The 16,323-nt window shown below is 40.9% G+C and overlaps 1 protein-coding gene across 13 annotated transcripts in view; it reads left to right on the top strand.

The window, feature by feature from the left end:
• ARFIP1 (ADP ribosylation factor interacting protein 1) overlaps positions 1-16,323 on the top strand; it is a 135,685-nt gene that overhangs the window by 26,811 nt on the left and 92,551 nt on the right. The window contains exon 1 of one of the 13 annotated variants that reach the window (XM_055550675.1): positions 5,117-5,194. The exons of the other annotated variants lie outside the window; for them this stretch is intronic. Within the exon in view, the coding sequence (XP_055406650.1) occupies positions 5,168-5,194 (27 nt within the window). The 5' untranslated portion in view covers positions 5,117-5,167. Of the gene's footprint in view, positions 1-5,116; positions 5,195-16,323 lie in introns of those variants that run through there. 13 annotated transcript variants of the gene reach the window in all.

Raw genomic sequence — 16,323 nt, 5'->3', positions numbered from 1 at the left:
AGTTCCCTGTCTGATACAGGAGGACTTTGTCATTTATTTTGTATATAGTAGTTTGTATCTACTAATTACAAACTCCTGATTTATCCCTCTCCCAGCCCCTTTCCCCTTCAAGAACCATAAGTTTGTTTTCTGTGTATGAATTTGTTTATTTTTTTGTAAATATATTCATTTGTGTCATATTTTAGATTCCACATATAAGTGATATCTTATAGTACTTGTTTTTCTCTGATTTACTTCACTCAATATGACAATCTCTAGGTCCACCCATGTTGCTGCAAATGGCATTGTTTTATTCTTTTTTTCTGGCTGAATAGTATCCCCTTGTGTGTGCGTGCACGCGCGCACACACACACGTCATCTTGACCCATTCATCTGTTGATGGACATTTAGGCTGCTTCCATGCCTTGGCTTTTGTAAGTAGTGCTGCCGTGAACGTTTGGGATGCATGTATCTTTTTGAATTATAGTTTTCTCCAGATATGTGCCCAGGAGTGGGGTTGCTGGATCATATGGCAATTCTGTTTCTAGTTTTTGAAGTAATCTGTGCTAGTGATACAGAACCCGCCTGCCAGTGCAGGAGACATAAGCAACGCAGGTTTGATCCTTGGTTAGGAATATCCCCTGGAGGGGGGCATGGCAACCCACTCCAGTATTCTTGCCTGCAGAATCCCATGGACACAGGAGCCTCTCAGGGTACAATCCATCGGGTTGCAGAGTCAGACATGACTGAAGCAGCTTAGCATGCACACACTCATACTGTTTTCCATAGTGGCTGCACCAGCGTACAGTCCGCCAGCAGTGTAGGAGGCTTCTTTTTGCTTTATACCCTCTCCAGCACTTGTTTGTATACTTTTTGGTGATGGCTGTTCTGACTGGTGTGAGATGTAGTTTTGATTTGCATTTCTCTAGTAATTAGCAGTGTTTAGCATCTTGTCATGTGCCTGTTAGCCATCTGTATGTCTTCTTTGGAAATATGTCTACTTAAGTGTCTCCCCATTGTTTGATTGGGTTGGTTGGTTGGTTATTGAGTTGTATGAGCTATTTGTATAGTTTGGAGATTAAGCCCTTATCAGTCACATCATTTGCCAATATTTTCTCCCAGTTCATAGGTTGTCTTTTCCTTTTGTTTATGGTTTCTTTTGCTGTGTGAAAGCTTCTTTTGATTAGGTCCCATTTGTTTCTTTTTGCTTTTGTTTCTTTTGCCTTGGGAGACTGATCTAAAAAATCGTCTGTACAATTTATGGCAGAAAATGTTTGCCTGTGTTTTCTTCTAGGAGTGTCATGGTGTCATGTTTTGTATTTTAAGTCTTTAAGCCAGGGGTCGCAGCTTCCAGACTGAAGACCAGTAGTACCTCTTGTCAGATCAGTGTCCTTAGACTAGAGATAAAGTGCACGATGAATGTAATGTGCTTGAATCACCCCCAGACCATCCCCCTCCCGCCTGGGCCATGGAGAAACTGTCTTCCATGAAGTTAGTCCCTGGTTCCAAAAAGGTCGGGGACCACTGCTTTAAGCCATTTTGAGTATATTTTTGTGTATGGTGTGAGGGTGTGTTTTAACTTCATTGATTTACATGAGGCTGTCCAGCTGTCCCAGTACCATTTGCTGAAGAGACTGTCTTTTCCCTGTTGTGTATTTTTGCCTCCTTTGTTAAAGATTAATTGACTGTAGGTGTATGGGTTTGTTTCTGGGCTCTTAGTTCTGTTCCATTGATCCATGTATCTGTCCCCCCCCCCGCCCCAATCCCACACTGTTTTGATTACTGTGACTTTGTGGTGTTGTCTGAAGTCTGGAAAGGTTATGCCTCCAGCTTTGTTTTTTTCCTTAGGATTGCTCTGGCAATTCTGGTTCAATATAATTTTAGGATTATTTGTTCTACTTCTCTGAAAGATGTCATAGGTAATTTGATAAAGTGAGTATGTATTAGACCAATAAGTTCTGCTATTATAAGAAGCAGTATGTAGCATCAGGCTATTTACAGGGTTCTTCAGCCTTAACAATATGACATATTTTGCTATAAGGTTTTTTATTGTGGGAATTATCCTGTGCATTGTAGGACCTCTAGCAACATTCCTGCCCTGTATCTTCAAGATGCCAGTGGCACACCATCCCCAGCTATAACATTCAGAAATGTCCTTAGAGGGGGGGATGGGTACTAAAATTGACCCCAGTTAATAACTATGGAGTTATCAGGATCAGTAATAACATCCATATTTTCTGGCAGCTGATGCTGTTTGCAATAGCAGGCTTAGTCCGTATCTTGAAGCTCCTGATTCCCAGACATCCTAGTTTAATTCTGCAGCCTCCCACAGCCAGGAGTAGCAGGTCCTAGATGCAGCTGTCTCTGGGACTCTGGTATTAGCAAAAGGCAGCACTAACGATGTGATTGGAAGCTGATGCTTCAGTCTTGAATTGTTGAAAGTGAAGGGTCAGATTAAGACAAATGCTACTCTAACTGTGTAGGACGATACGGAAATAGAGAAAACTGCAGTACAAGTGGTCAGCATTGAGGAAACAGTACGTTTGACTCATAAATGTCTGAAAGCATATATATTGGCATGACCCATTGGCATATATATTGGCTGGCATGACATTGATATGTTTCACTCGCCTTTGAGAGACTCTGTAATGTTGAGGTTAAAAATAAGGCCTCTCAAAGCCAATGTGCCAGATTTGAATCCCATTTCATCACTTGGTAGCTGCATGTCATTGAGAGATTTCTTAATCTGTCTTCTTACCTGTAAAACAGATATAATAATGGTACCTAAGTTTGAGAGTTTTGAAGGAGATAATGCACATTGAGCAATTAGAATTAAATCAGTTAATATGTGAAAAACACATGGACCAGCATCTGGCACACAGTCAGCACCCACTGTTGTTGTTGTAGGGCTCCATTTGCAAGAGGGTACGTTATTTAAATTATTTTAATCCTTTAACGGACCTAGTCCTCAGTTTTCTTATCTGTTAAATTGGGAAAATCTTATCTCCCTCACAGGCTTCCCTTGTGGCTCAGAGGGTAAAGAATCCGCCTGCAATGCAGGAGACCAGGGTTCAATCCCTGGGTCAGGAAGACCTCCTGGAGAAGGAAATGGCTACTGACTCCAGTGTTCTTGCCTGGAGAACCCCATGGACAGAGGCCTAGAGGACTGCAGTCCACGGGGTCACAAAGAGCCGGTCACGACTGAGCAACTAACATTAACTACTCACAGGGCAGTTGTAAACGTTAAAGGAAATATTTCAGGTAATAAGCTTGGTAGCGTGGCACCTGGCATATATTGATAGAAGGCAGTTAATAAAGGTCAGCATTCAGTTATTACTGGCAAATTAAGGAACCATGAAGCTATCAAACAGGTTTCATAGGTAATTCATTCACTAGCATTCTGAAAGGTTTCTAGAGCGTTTCATAGTTATTATTGATACTCAAAAGCACTCACAAAGATATCGTAAGACTTTTCCCCATTTATCCACTTCTTGTAGTTCAGCTTTCAGTGTCTTATGTTGCAAGCAGATGAAACCAATTCCAGGTCATTTACATAGAAAAGACATTTACTAAGAGGATCTGAGGTAACTTACAAGGAAGTTGGAAACCAGAATCCAGGTTCCCTATCGGGGAGTATGCCCCAGATCCCGGTTCAGCACGGTTTCAGCGCGAGCACTGTGCTGCCGGGGCTTGGCCCCGGGCTTGGCGGCTGGCACTGCCAGGACTCTGGGTACTGGCTGCGGTAACTGCGCTGCCCCATGGAGTGGCAGCGTGGCCCCACCGCGGCTACTGCTGCCCCTCAGTGAGTTTTTATCACTCGTCTTGTTGTCACTAGTTTCTGATCTCAGGTCTGGGGCGAGTGCCTTCATAGAACCTAGGTCGCATGGCAGCTCCCCCAGAGCTTGGGAAACAAACAATAATAATGTAACTTACGTAGAGCTTATTATATGCCAGACACTTTTCTAAATACTTTATATTTCATTTTATCCTTACAACAACTAAGGTAGGTACTAATATCATTTTACTGATGAGGAAAGAGAATTTTGGGAACTTTGAGACTTTTAGGAAGTTTACATAATATGTGGAGGAGCCAAGGATTAAACTCAAGTAATCTGGCTGCAGATATTTGCTTTTGATTATCAGGTATTTTGAGCTTTTATATAATAAGAAGCAGGTTCTGCCTTTCCCCAGCCTTTTGTAGAGGCTTTCCCCAATATTAGAAGGGGACTGTGACGGGGCAGCCAGAAGAATGAGATATAGACTCAGTACTTGGCTAAAGTCTGACTTGGCAAAGCAGTCATTGCCTCTGTTGCTGTTTTAAAAGCTCCAGGATGAGGGACACTGAATCTGAGGATCAGAGGGATTTTTTTTTTTAACGCTCTGCCATTTTTTATTCACTTAGAGGAGAATACTTGTGAGGTTTCAGACTCTGGATCAAATAGGGAATATGTGTCTATAAGTAACACTTAGGATTGTGTGACGTTTTTATAGTGAGAGGGTATTGGCCTAGTTTATTTTTGTCATGAAGACCAGTTTTGGAAAATTGGTGAACTTTATTTGCTGCTGGGTCGTAGAGCCGCAAGTCAGTCCTTGCTCGTAGGTGGGCACTGTATTCAGGACCATGTGCCTGCCACCACCAGCCTGGTGTGGGCTCCCTAGGGGTGGATTTGGGGCTTTCCAGAAAAGCAGATCCTCTGCCATTAGAGGTGGTAGAATGGAATTTCACCCTGTAAAAAGCTGACTTTATTGAGGTAAATTTTGCATATGATAAAACGTGTTCATTTAAAATGTACAGTTGGATGAGTTTTGACAAGTATATACATTTGGGAAACCATAACCTCAGTGAAGACGCAGACAACGCTGCTTGTGCACTTTTGCAGTCGGCTGGCCTGTCTACCCTGCTCCTCAGGCGAGAGCTGGTCTGTCGTGATAAATTGGTTTTGTGTGCTCTGTGTGCGTGCTCAGTTGTTCAGTCATGTCCGACTCTTTGTGACTCTGTGGACTGTAGCCCTCCAGGCTCCGCTATCCATGGGATTTTCCAGGCAGAAATGCTGGAGTGGGTTGCCTTTTTCTTCTCCAGGGGATCTTCCCAGCCCCAAGATTGAACCCCCATCTCTTGTATCTCCTACGCTGGCAGGTGGATTCTTTACCACTGGGCTACCTGGGAAGCCCTTCTTCATCTACAAAAATGAGAATTTTGTGTTCTACAGTTCTGGTATATATTCTTTTTGTGTCTGGATTTTTGGCTCAGAATATTGAGATTAAACAACAGTTATTGTATACATCAGTGATTCACTCCTTTTTATTGCTGAGGAATATTCCATTATAAGTATAAACTATAATTTGTTTATCCATTAACCTGTTGATGGACATTTTTTTCTTCTCATTTTGGGCTCTTATAAGTAAGCCTGCTATGAATATACGTATACAAGTCTCTGTGGGACGTTTGTTTTTATTTTTCTGGTAAATGCTTAGGTGTAGAATGACTGAGTCATATGATCAAGTGTATGTTTAATTTCATAAGAAATTGCTAAGTGAAGTGGTTTTTTTACATTTCCTCCAGCAGTGTATTGGAGAAGGAAATGGCAACCCACTCCAGCATTCTTGCCTGGAGAATCCCGTGGACAGAGGAGCCTGGCAGGCTACAGTCCTTGGGGTTGTAAGGAGTCGGGCATGACTTAGCAGCTAAACCACCGGCAGTGTAGGCAAGTTCTGGTTACTACTCTCCAACCAGTACTTGGTATTGTCAGCCTTTTTGAACTTCAGCCGTTGTATTGGGTGTATGCTTGTGTCTTCTTGTGGCTTTAAATTGCATTTCCTTGATGATTAGTGATGTTAAACATCTTCCATGCGCTTACCATTTATTTGTTTTCTTTAGTGAGGTGCCTGTTAAAGTTTTGTCCATGTTTTATTTGAGTTGTTGGTCTTCTTATTGAATTTTATTTATTAAAATAAGACATATATATATTTTAAATGTGGCTTCCCTTATGGCTCAGTGGTAAAGAATCTGCCTGCCAGTGCAGGAGACTCAGGTTCAATCCCTGGGTCGGGAAGATCTCCTGAAGAAGGAAATGGCAACCCACTCCAGTATTCTTGCCTGGGAAATCCCGTGAACAGAGGAGCCTGGTGGGCTGCAGTCCATGGGGTCGCAAAAGAATCCATCATGACTGAGCAACTAAACAACAGTTTATTTTGAATACCAGTTGTTTGTCAGATACATATCTTACATCTGTTTTCTCCCAATCTGTAGCTCGTCTTTTCATCTTTTAAATGGTGTCATTTTGAAAAGAAATTTTTAATTTTGATGAAGTCCAAATTATCAGTGTTTCTCTTATTGTTTATGTTTTCCATTTCCTAAGAAAATATTTGCCTACTCCAAAGTCATTGTGAAGTCTACTAATAAACCCATCAAAGGCATTCTTCATTTCTGTTAGAAGTGATTTTTATCTCTAGCATTTTTTTTTGGTTCTTTCTTAGTATTTATACATCTCTGTTTATGTCGTCCAGCTGTTCATGCATGCTGTCTGCTTTATCCATTACAGCCATCTCAGCGACCAGAGAAGCCCATATTACTCATAGTTGTTTTAAATTCCTGGTCTGGTAATTCCAACATCCATGCCATTTCTGATTGTGATGTTTGCTTTGTGACTTCAGGTTGTGTTTTTTGCCTTTTGTAGACCTTATAATTTTTACTTATTAATCAGACATGATGTATCAGGTGAAAGGACCTGCTGTAAATGTGGGCATAAAGTGTAGGAGGAGGGGAGCGTTGTATATCCTGTGATTAGGTGTCAGTCTTTCAGGGAGCCTGTGCCTCGGGACTGTGACGTTCTCGAGTGTTTCTCAGTTTTTCTCTCCTCTCCTTACGTGGCACAGGATAGCTGGAATGTGCTGGCTGTGGCCGTTTCCCTGCTCAGCCCTGTGCCAAGCAGGCTAGGTTCTGGTTTCTCCTGAGGGTAAGCCTTGTTAAGAATAGAGTTCTTAGGGACCTCCCTGGTGGTGCAGTGGATAAGAATTCTGCCTATGCATGGGACTTGGGTTCAATCCCTGGTGGGAAGATTCCACATGCTGTATGGAGCAGCTCAGCCTGTGAGCCACACTGCTGAAGCCACATGCCCTAGAGCCTGTGTTCCAGAAGAGAGAAGCCAAGAATGGACTGCTTAGTGTATTTCACAGTGGTTCCAGTTCTCACCAATTGCTGGAAGGATGAGGGAGTTTTTCTGTGATATTTACTGGGGTAACCTGGTCCCACTCTTGAAAGCAACACTAAATATTGTGGGTCCTTGCTTTTGACTGGGTTCCTCTGGAGTCTTTAACTCTTAAGAGTTGTCCACGCTGAGCCTCCAGCAACTCACTGATTACAGTTCAGATTTTCCTACCACAGCATTGGTTACTGAGGTGGTTTCCACTGGTTTTTGTTCTTGTAAGCCATGACTCTTTGCATTTGCCTCTCTCCAATTTTGGGAGTAACAGTGTGCCCTGTGTCCTCCCCTCTTTTATGAATCCAAGAAGACTTATTGCTTTTTTAGTGTGTTCAGTGTACTTGTTAGAATGAGATGGTGATTTCCAAGGTCCTCACATGCAGAAACGAAAGCAGAAGTCCCCACCCCAAGATAACTACTGTTCTGCCTACCATCATCATACCTTATTGGTTTTCTTTTTGAATCGAATCATATAGTAGATACTCTTTGGGTCTGGCTTCGGTGGCTCAACATGGTCTATAAGAATTTTTTGTTTTTAATAGCAGTAGTTCTAGTTAATTGCTGTGTAGTGTAGTGTTCCATTGTTTGATTATACTACAGTTTCTTTATCTGTTCTGCTGTTGATGAACATTTGAGTTGTTTGCAGTTTTAAGCTATATTATGGATAAAGCTTCTGTGAATAGTCTCATACTTGTTTTATGATGGACAGATGCACTGTATTTCACGGGTATGTTTCCTAGGAGTAGAATTTCTGGGTTGTAGAATAGGCATATGTTTAATAGTATTGCCAGAAAGTTTTCAAAGTGATTTTACCACATTTTGCTTGCACCAGCAATGTATGAGAACCTACATACTTGCTAACACTTAATTTTGTCAGTCTTTCTAAATTTGGCCATTCTAATGGGTGTTAGTAGTATTCTGATCTGTGGTCTTAATCTGCATGACAAATTAAAATGAATGACAGGGCGGTCCCAGTGACTCAGATGGTAAAGAATCCGCCTGAAATGCGGAAGACCCGGGTTCTTTTCCTGCTTCAGAAAGACCCCCTGGAGAAAGGAATTGCTACCCACTCCAGTATTCTTGCATGGAGAATTCCATGGACAGAGGGGCCTGGTGGGCTACAGTCCACGGAGTCCCAAAGAGTCAGACACAAATGATTGTGGATCTTTCCTAATACTGAAATTCTATGTTTGCTTAAAGAGTCTGCTGCTGCTAAGTCGCTTCAGTCGTGTCCGACTCTGTGCGACCCCATGGACTGCAGCCTGCCAGGCTCCTCCGTCCATGGGATTTTCCAGGCAAGAGTACTGGAGTGGGCTGCCATTGCCTTCTCCCTTAAAGAGTCTAGTGCATGCTTATAGCTGTAGTTCTCCTTAGCAACACTTTAGAATCACCTGGGGAACTTTTAAAACTTAAAGTTCCCCAGGTAATTCTAGGATGCAGAGAGGGTTGAAAGCATTCTGAATGAAACATTCTGTGCCTCTCGGGACTTTGCTGTACCCTTTGGTGAGTGACATGTTGTCTTTCTCATTGCCCAGCCAAAAATTGGGTAGGGAGCAGGGAGAAGGCCTGGGTTACCCTACATTTCTCCCCTACTCTTGATCCCCCACAATCTAGCCACTCTGTAAGGCTCTTACTTCACCTCCTAAAGAATTCTCAAAAAAGAATTCACCTTTTTCAATTCCCACAGCCTTAATTTAGATCTTTATTATTTCTTACTCACATTGTAAAATGCTTCCTAAATGGTTTTTCTACTTCTAGTCTTTCCTTCTTTCCCTTCAGTTGAACTTCCTTCAGGCTGTTCACTAAAATAAATTGATCAGATTTTTCTACTTCTTTCTTCATATCTCTTTTAGAAGTTCACAGTTCTTGGTCTAGCATTTATAAAGTCCATCATGATAGTCTCCTACATACTTTACTAGCCTCCTTGTCATTTTTATTTTTAAAACCTAATTTTGATAAAATTTCATACAGAAAAATTAAACTCTTTGCCCAGATTCACCATTGTTTTGTCTCATTTACTTTAACATTTTCTCTTTAAATGCAGAGTTTCTTCTCTTTTGAACCATTTGAGAGTGGTTTGCAGACATTATGTCTGTTTGTTCTTAAGAACAAGGACTTTATCTTATATAATCTCAGTACTTTTATCAAAATCAGAAAATTATTAAGGAAAATGACACAGTACTATTATTTAATCCACAGTTCCAATAATATCCTTTACAGCTATTTTTTTCCTGTTTTGTGATCCAGTCTATAATACATATTGTATCTAGCTGTCTTTTCTCTTGTCTTCTTTTATCTGCAACAGTTCATCTACTTTTTCATGAACTTAAGCTTTATCAAGTATAGGAGCCAGGTTTTCTACTATCTACCATCTAGTTCCATGATTTTTGGTCTTTATTATTTCCTTCTTACATCTTACTTTTAGTTTAATTTGCTCGTTTTCTGTTTTCTTAGATTGTTGGTTTAAGATCTTCTATTCAGATGTAAGCATTTAAAGCTATAGATTGCTCTCGGCATTGCTTCCTTAGGTGCGTCCCCGAATACTGCTGTGGTGCGCTTTCATTTTCTCCCCCTCCCCCCGCATTTTCATTTTCATTTAGTTAAAAAATACTTTCTTTCTCTTGTGATTTCTTTGTTTTCATATTAATGTTTTAGATATGTTGTTTCGTTTCCAAATTTGGGGGAGGTCCCTGCATATCTTGTGTGAGTTGATTGTAATTAAATTTCTCTGTGGTCATAGAACATTTTTTATATGGTTTCAGTCTTTTAAAATTTATTGAGTTATGTTTTATGGCCTAAAATATGATCTGTTTTGCTGAACACAGCATGTTCACATGAAAATAATATATATTCTGCCATTATTGTTTCCTATTCTGTAAGTATCAGAGTGGTTGATGGTGTTCAGATCTTCTGTGTTTATGCTGGTTTTCTTTGTCTAGTTCTGTCAGTTGCTGTAAGAGTGATGGTAAAGTCTCCAACTATGTGGAGTTCTGTTTCTGCTTTTAATTCTGTCAACGTTTGTTTCATTTATTTTGAAGCTCTCTTATTGCAACCAACAGAACACATTTGTGATTGTTTTGTATTCCTAAGGAATTGATCATTTTATCATTATGAAATATCAGAGTGATACTACCCTCTATATCTCTGGTAATATTTTTTAAAAAACTATTTTATCAGATATTATTAATAATAAAACTGTGCCAACTTTCTTCGGAGAAAGCAATGGGAACCCACTCCAGTTCTCTTGCCTGGAAAATCCCATGGGCAGAGGAGCCTGCTGGGCTGCAGTCCATCGGGTCGTGAATAGTCAGACATGACTGAGCGACTTCCTTTCACTTTTCACTTGCATGTATTGGAGAAGGAAATGGCAACCCGCTCCAGTGTTCTTGCCTGGAGAATCCCAGGGACGGGGTGGGGGGGGGCCTGGTGGGCTGCCATCTATGGGGTCGCACAGAGTCAGACACGACTGAAACGACTTAGCAGCAGCAGCCAACTTTCTTATGCCTACTCTTTGTATGGTGTATCTTTGTTCATCTGTTTATTTTCAATCTGTAATATTTATGCCTTTGTCTTTAAAGTGCATCTCTTGTAGATAGAATATAGTAGGGTCATTAAAAATATGTATATACACACATATATTCAGGGAATTCCCCGTGGTCCAGCGATTAGAGCTCTGTGCTTTCACTGCCAGCAGTCTGGGTTCAGTCTCGGTCAGGGAACTAAGACCCTGCAAGCCACATGACAGGGCTTGCGATAATGATTATAGTGCATATATTAAACTTTTCATATTTCACTTATAATTAATAATTTACTGCTTTTCTCTTAAAACAGAAATTTCATAACCTCTTAGGTCTGTATTTCCCTTTTGTTGTTGTTCAATCCTTAAGTCATGTGACCCCATGGACTGCAGCACGCCAGGCTTCCCTGTCCCTCACCATCTCCCAAAGTTTGCCCAAGTTCATTTCCATTGAATCGATGCCATCCAACCATCTTGTCCTCTGTTGCCCTCTTCTCCTTCTGCCTTCAATCTTTCCCAGCATCAGGGTCTTTTCCAATGAGTTAGTATTTCCCTTACCTCCCTTCTTGTTCTTTGATATACTTGTTTTATATATGTTACATCTGTATACATTGTAAACCACAGAAATGACATTATCAACATTGCTTTAAGCAGTTATATGGTTTATAAAGAAATTGAGATGAATCGGTAAAAACAAAATGGTTTTTGCGTTTACCTAGGTAATTACCATTTCGTTTCTTCCTCATTCTTTTCCGAACATTCATTTTTTTCTGTCTGGTTTTATTTCCCTTCAGCAGGAGAATTTCGTTTAGCATTTTGCATAGTTCATGTCTGCTGGTGATGAATTCTCTTAGTTTTATTTGAATATACCCTTAGTACCCTCTGTAATTCCTAATATTTTCCCTGGATATAGAGCTCTAGGTGGACAGCGTTCTTTTTACCAGTGTTCTGCTCTCTTCGGGCATTTACAGTTTTTGATGAGAAATCAGCCATTTGTTGGAACTTTGTTTCTGATATTAATATTTTTTTTCTCTTGCTGCCTTTGAGGTTACCTCTTTATCTTTAAATAGTTTGACTGTGATGTACTTTGTGTTTATTCTGCATGTTGTTCATTAAATATGTTGCATCTATAAGTTTTTGTCTTTCATCAGATTTGGAAAAAATTGGGCCATTAGTTCTCCAAATACTTTTTCTGTATCGTTTTCTTCTAGCATTTTACTTACACATAAGTTGGAATATTTAATACTGTCTTATGGTTCCATGAAGCTTTTCTTTTAGTCTTTGTTTTTGCTCTACTCTCTACCTTGGATAATTTATATTTATTTAATTTAGTTTTACTTACTGTTTTGTATGTCATCTTCATTTGGCTAGGTCCATCTAGTGATTTTTTTCTTTGAAAAATTATGGTTTTCAATTCTATAATAGAATCCATTTGCTTCATTTTTACTGTGCTGAGAGAATTCTTATTTTTTTCACTGAGATTTTTGATTCACTGAAAATGTTTCACTTATTTGCAGGCACTGTAGCGCATTTGAATCTGTATCATTTCCAATCTCTGCTTCATATCAGAGCCAGACTAAATTATTTTTCTAAAAAAATAATAATAATAAATAATTTTTCTTTTCTCCTGGGAATCCTGTGCCTTTTTCTTGGTTCGTTATATATCTGGTAATTTTGGGTTGTATCCTGAACATTTTGAACATTGAGATGCAAAGATCGGAGCTTGTTTTATTCTTTTCCAGTGAGTATTACTTCCTTTGTTTTGGTTGCTAATTTTCTTGGCTGGGCTTGCATTACAGACTCAGTTTCTTGTCTGTGCAGCTACATTGAGGGGTTAGAGATCCCCTTTCTGGACCTTTGTTTTTCAGTATTACCCCCTTCCTTTTACTTTTGTCAGCTTAACTTTTCTCTGGCTGAAAAGGACTAGTTTTCCACTGGATGCCCTGGCAGCTACTGGGTGCACAGCATGGATAGGATTTAGTTTTTGTCTACAAGCCAAAGAGATGGAAACTTCCTCGCATAGCTCCCTGTCTCCCCTTCTCCAAGCAAGCGTGCACTCTCCACTAGCTTCTCTTTGCTCTCCAGTGCCTTCAAATAATTGCTTTTTAAATTGTGTTCAGCTTTTGCAGTTGTTTTCTGTGCAGGGTTGGGGAGGTTTAGTATAGTTCCAGAAACAAAAACCTGCCTTCTTTTTTTACCTGTTCTTGGAAGCCGCCTGTTGTGGGTTTTCCTCCTACCCTGCTTGCTGTCCCTTATGTTTCCTTTGCTAGTTCCTCCCCTGTCCAAATATTGAAGTGTCCTAGCGCTCAGTCTGCAGAGCTCTCCTGTCTGCATTGACTTTCTAGATCGAAAGTCAAGCCAGACCCGTGCATGTGTGCTCAGTCCTCAGCTGTGTCCAACTTTGTGACCACATGGACTGTAGCCCGCCAGGTTCCTCTGTCTGTGGGATTCTCCAGGCAAGAACACTGGAGTGGGTTGCCATTTCCTTCTTCAAGGGATCTTCCTAACCCAGGGATCAAACCCGTGTCTCCTGTGGCTCCTGCATGATTCTTTACCACTGAGCCACGTGGAAGTCCCGAATCCATGCCTAGTTATTTACGTATTTTCTTTGGCTGCTTTGGTCTACAGCATCAGAGTTGACAGCAAAGTTGAGTAGTTGTGTAGGCTCACAAAAGCCTATAGTGTTTGCCACTTGCCCCTTTATAGAAAATGCTCACTGACCCCTGATCTAGGTAATCTTATGTAGTCCAGGAATTTAAATGCCGTGTACAACACCAGTGACTTATAAATTTCTTATCCCCAGCTTCAAGCTTGCTTCTGGACTTCAAGCTCATGTACCCAAAAGCCTAGTACCCTTATCTGTACAAACCTTAATATATCCTGATCTAAACTCTAGCTGTTTTTTCTGTCTTGTGCTCCACCCTGAGTCTTGCCTAGTTGTGTTAACAGCAACTCCACTTTAACAGCTGCTCAGGCCAGAAACCTTTGTAGTTGTCCTTGACCTGTCTTTTTCCCATCTCTTACATCTGTCTGTAAGGAATTCCAGTTTGTTCTACCTTCAGAATATGTCTAGAATCTAACCACCTCTTACCTCCTCAGCCACTGTCACCCCACTCCCAAGCTCCCATTATCTCTTGCCTAGATTATCCCATACAGTTATTCTCCCTGCTTCTGCCTTTTGCTCACTTATAGTTGAGTGCATCACAGCAGGGAAAGAGTGATCCTTAAATGTAAGTCAGATCATTTCACTCTAAAGTTCAAACCCTCCGGTGGTTTGCATTGCACCAAGAATAAACTCCGGAATTCTCGCCAGTGCCTTTGCCGCCTGCGTGTTCCTGCTGCCTCTCGCGTGTCCTTGCTGCCTCTCGCATGTTCCTGCTGCCTCGCTGACGTTTCTTCTGTTCTCCCTGGCCCGCAAACTGTCTCCTGCTCCTGGAGAAGCTGGGCCTGTCCCCACCTCCCGTCTCTGTGTTTACTGTTTCCTCGGCCTGGGGCTCTGCACTCCCTTACTCTACTCGTGTCTTACAGAAATATGATGCCTCTTTTAAGTTTTTCCCTGACCACTTTGTTTAAAACAGCACATTCACGAACAAATATGTTTATGTACGTGCCCATTAGCATTTAGGACTGCATAATGTGTATATTTATTTGTTTGTTTTCCCCAGCTAGGATATGAGCTCTTTGAGGGTAGGAAGTTTTCTCTGTTTGGTTCACCACTCTGTCCTAAGTATCTGACATCCTGCCCAGCACATCAGAGAGCTCGATAAATCAGTTGAATCAATGAATGTATGAATGAACAATCACCATTCTAGCTAAATTGCTTTACTTGGGTTTCTGGAATATATTAGATTCTAGTCTGCTCCTCTTATTCTTTCTATTTAGAATCTCTCCTTTACTGCGTCCCCATCTGTCATCCTACAGGATTCACCTTAAGTATCCACCTCTGATTAAGTTTTCCCTCTGAGTGCTTACCGTATTAAGTGCTTCCCTCAGGTGCTCACAACACTGTATTGTAATTACTTTTTGCCAGTACTTCTAGTTCTTAGAAGCCTAAGGTCGGAGTTCTGTTTCTGTTTTATCCCATGCATATTGCATAGAAGATAGCAAGTACCTGGTGAATCACCAGGTGTTATTAGGAGGGAGAAAGTAAGAGCATATCTTAGAATTTTTGGAAGAGTGATAACTATTTAGATAACAAAATCTTAGTCTTTCTGGTTGGATTAGAGATCAGGTATCTAGTTAGTATCTGTGGTGGTTTAGTCACTAAGTCATATCTGACTCTTACAACCCCATGGACTATAGCCTGCCAGGCTCCTCTGTCCATGGGATTCTCCAGGCAAGAATACTGGAGTGGGTTGCCATTTCCTTCTCCAGGGGATCTTCCCTACCCAGGGATCGAACCCAGGTCTCCTGCATTGCAGGCAGATTCTTTACCAACTGAGCTATGAGGTATCTGTGTATCTCTTATTTGCAAGAAGTAGAGACTTAACTCCAGTAGCCTCAGATAATCTGGATATATTGTAAGGATGCAGTAGCAGTGAAGAAAATAGGGATCTCAAAAGTATCCAAGATGCTGAGACCCTTCCACGGAAAAGGGAAAGTCTCTTTAATAAATGGTGCTGGGAAAACTGGATATCAACAGGCAAGGTGGACCCTGTCTTATACCACACACAAAATCAGCCCCAAAATGTATCAGAGACCTAAGAGTAAGACCTGTAACTGTAAAACTGAGAAGAAATGCTTATGATAGTAAATTTGGCAAAGATTTCCTGAACATGACATCAAAAGCACTAGCAACAAAAGCAAAAATAGACAAATTGAACTACATCTAAACTAAAACCTTCTTAAACAGGAAATAATTTTTATATTATCAAAATATTTATACACAATCAACAGAGTAAAAGGGTAGCCTACAGAATTGAGAGAAAATTTACAAATTACACATCTTTTGAGGTTAATATCCAGAATATGTAAAAAAAACTCCTAGAAGTCAACAAGTAAAACACAAATAACCCAATTAAAATATGGACTAAAGACTTGAATAGACATTTCTTCAAAGATGATACATAAATCGCTAACAAACAAATGGAAAAGTGTTCAACATCACTAATCATTCAGTTTAGTCGCTCAGTCATGTCCAACTCTTTGTGACCCCATGAACCTCAGCACGCCAGGCCTCCCTGTCCATCACCAACTCCTGGAGTCCACCCAAACCCTTGTCCATTGAGTCGGTGATGCCATCCAACCATCTCATCCTCTGTCGTCCCCTTCTCCTCCTGCCCTCAACCTTTCCCAGCACGGGGTCTTTTCAAATGAGTCAGCTCTTCACATCAGGTGGCCAAAGTATTGGAGTTTCAGCTTCAACATCAGTCCTTCCAATGAACACCCAGGACTGATCTCCTTTAGGATGGACTGGTTGGATCTCCTTGCAGTCCAAGGGACTCTCAAGAGTCTTCTCCAACACCACAGTTCAGAAGCATCAATTCTTCAATGCTCAACTTTCTTCACAGTCCAACTCTCACATCCATACATGACCACAGGAAAAACCATAGCCTTGACTAGACAGACCTTTGTTGGCAAAGTAATGTCTCTGCTGTTTAATATGCTGTCTAGATTGGTCATAAC

This window comes from Bubalus kerabau, chromosome 16, assembly GCF_029407905.1.
Source record: "Bubalus kerabau isolate K-KA32 ecotype Philippines breed swamp buffalo chromosome 16, PCC_UOA_SB_1v2, whole genome shotgun sequence".
Taxonomy (NCBI): Eukaryota; Metazoa; Chordata; class Mammalia; order Artiodactyla; family Bovidae; genus Bubalus; species Bubalus kerabau.
Note: the sequence above shows the minus strand (reverse complement) of the source record. Positions and strands in the feature narration are given on the sequence as shown.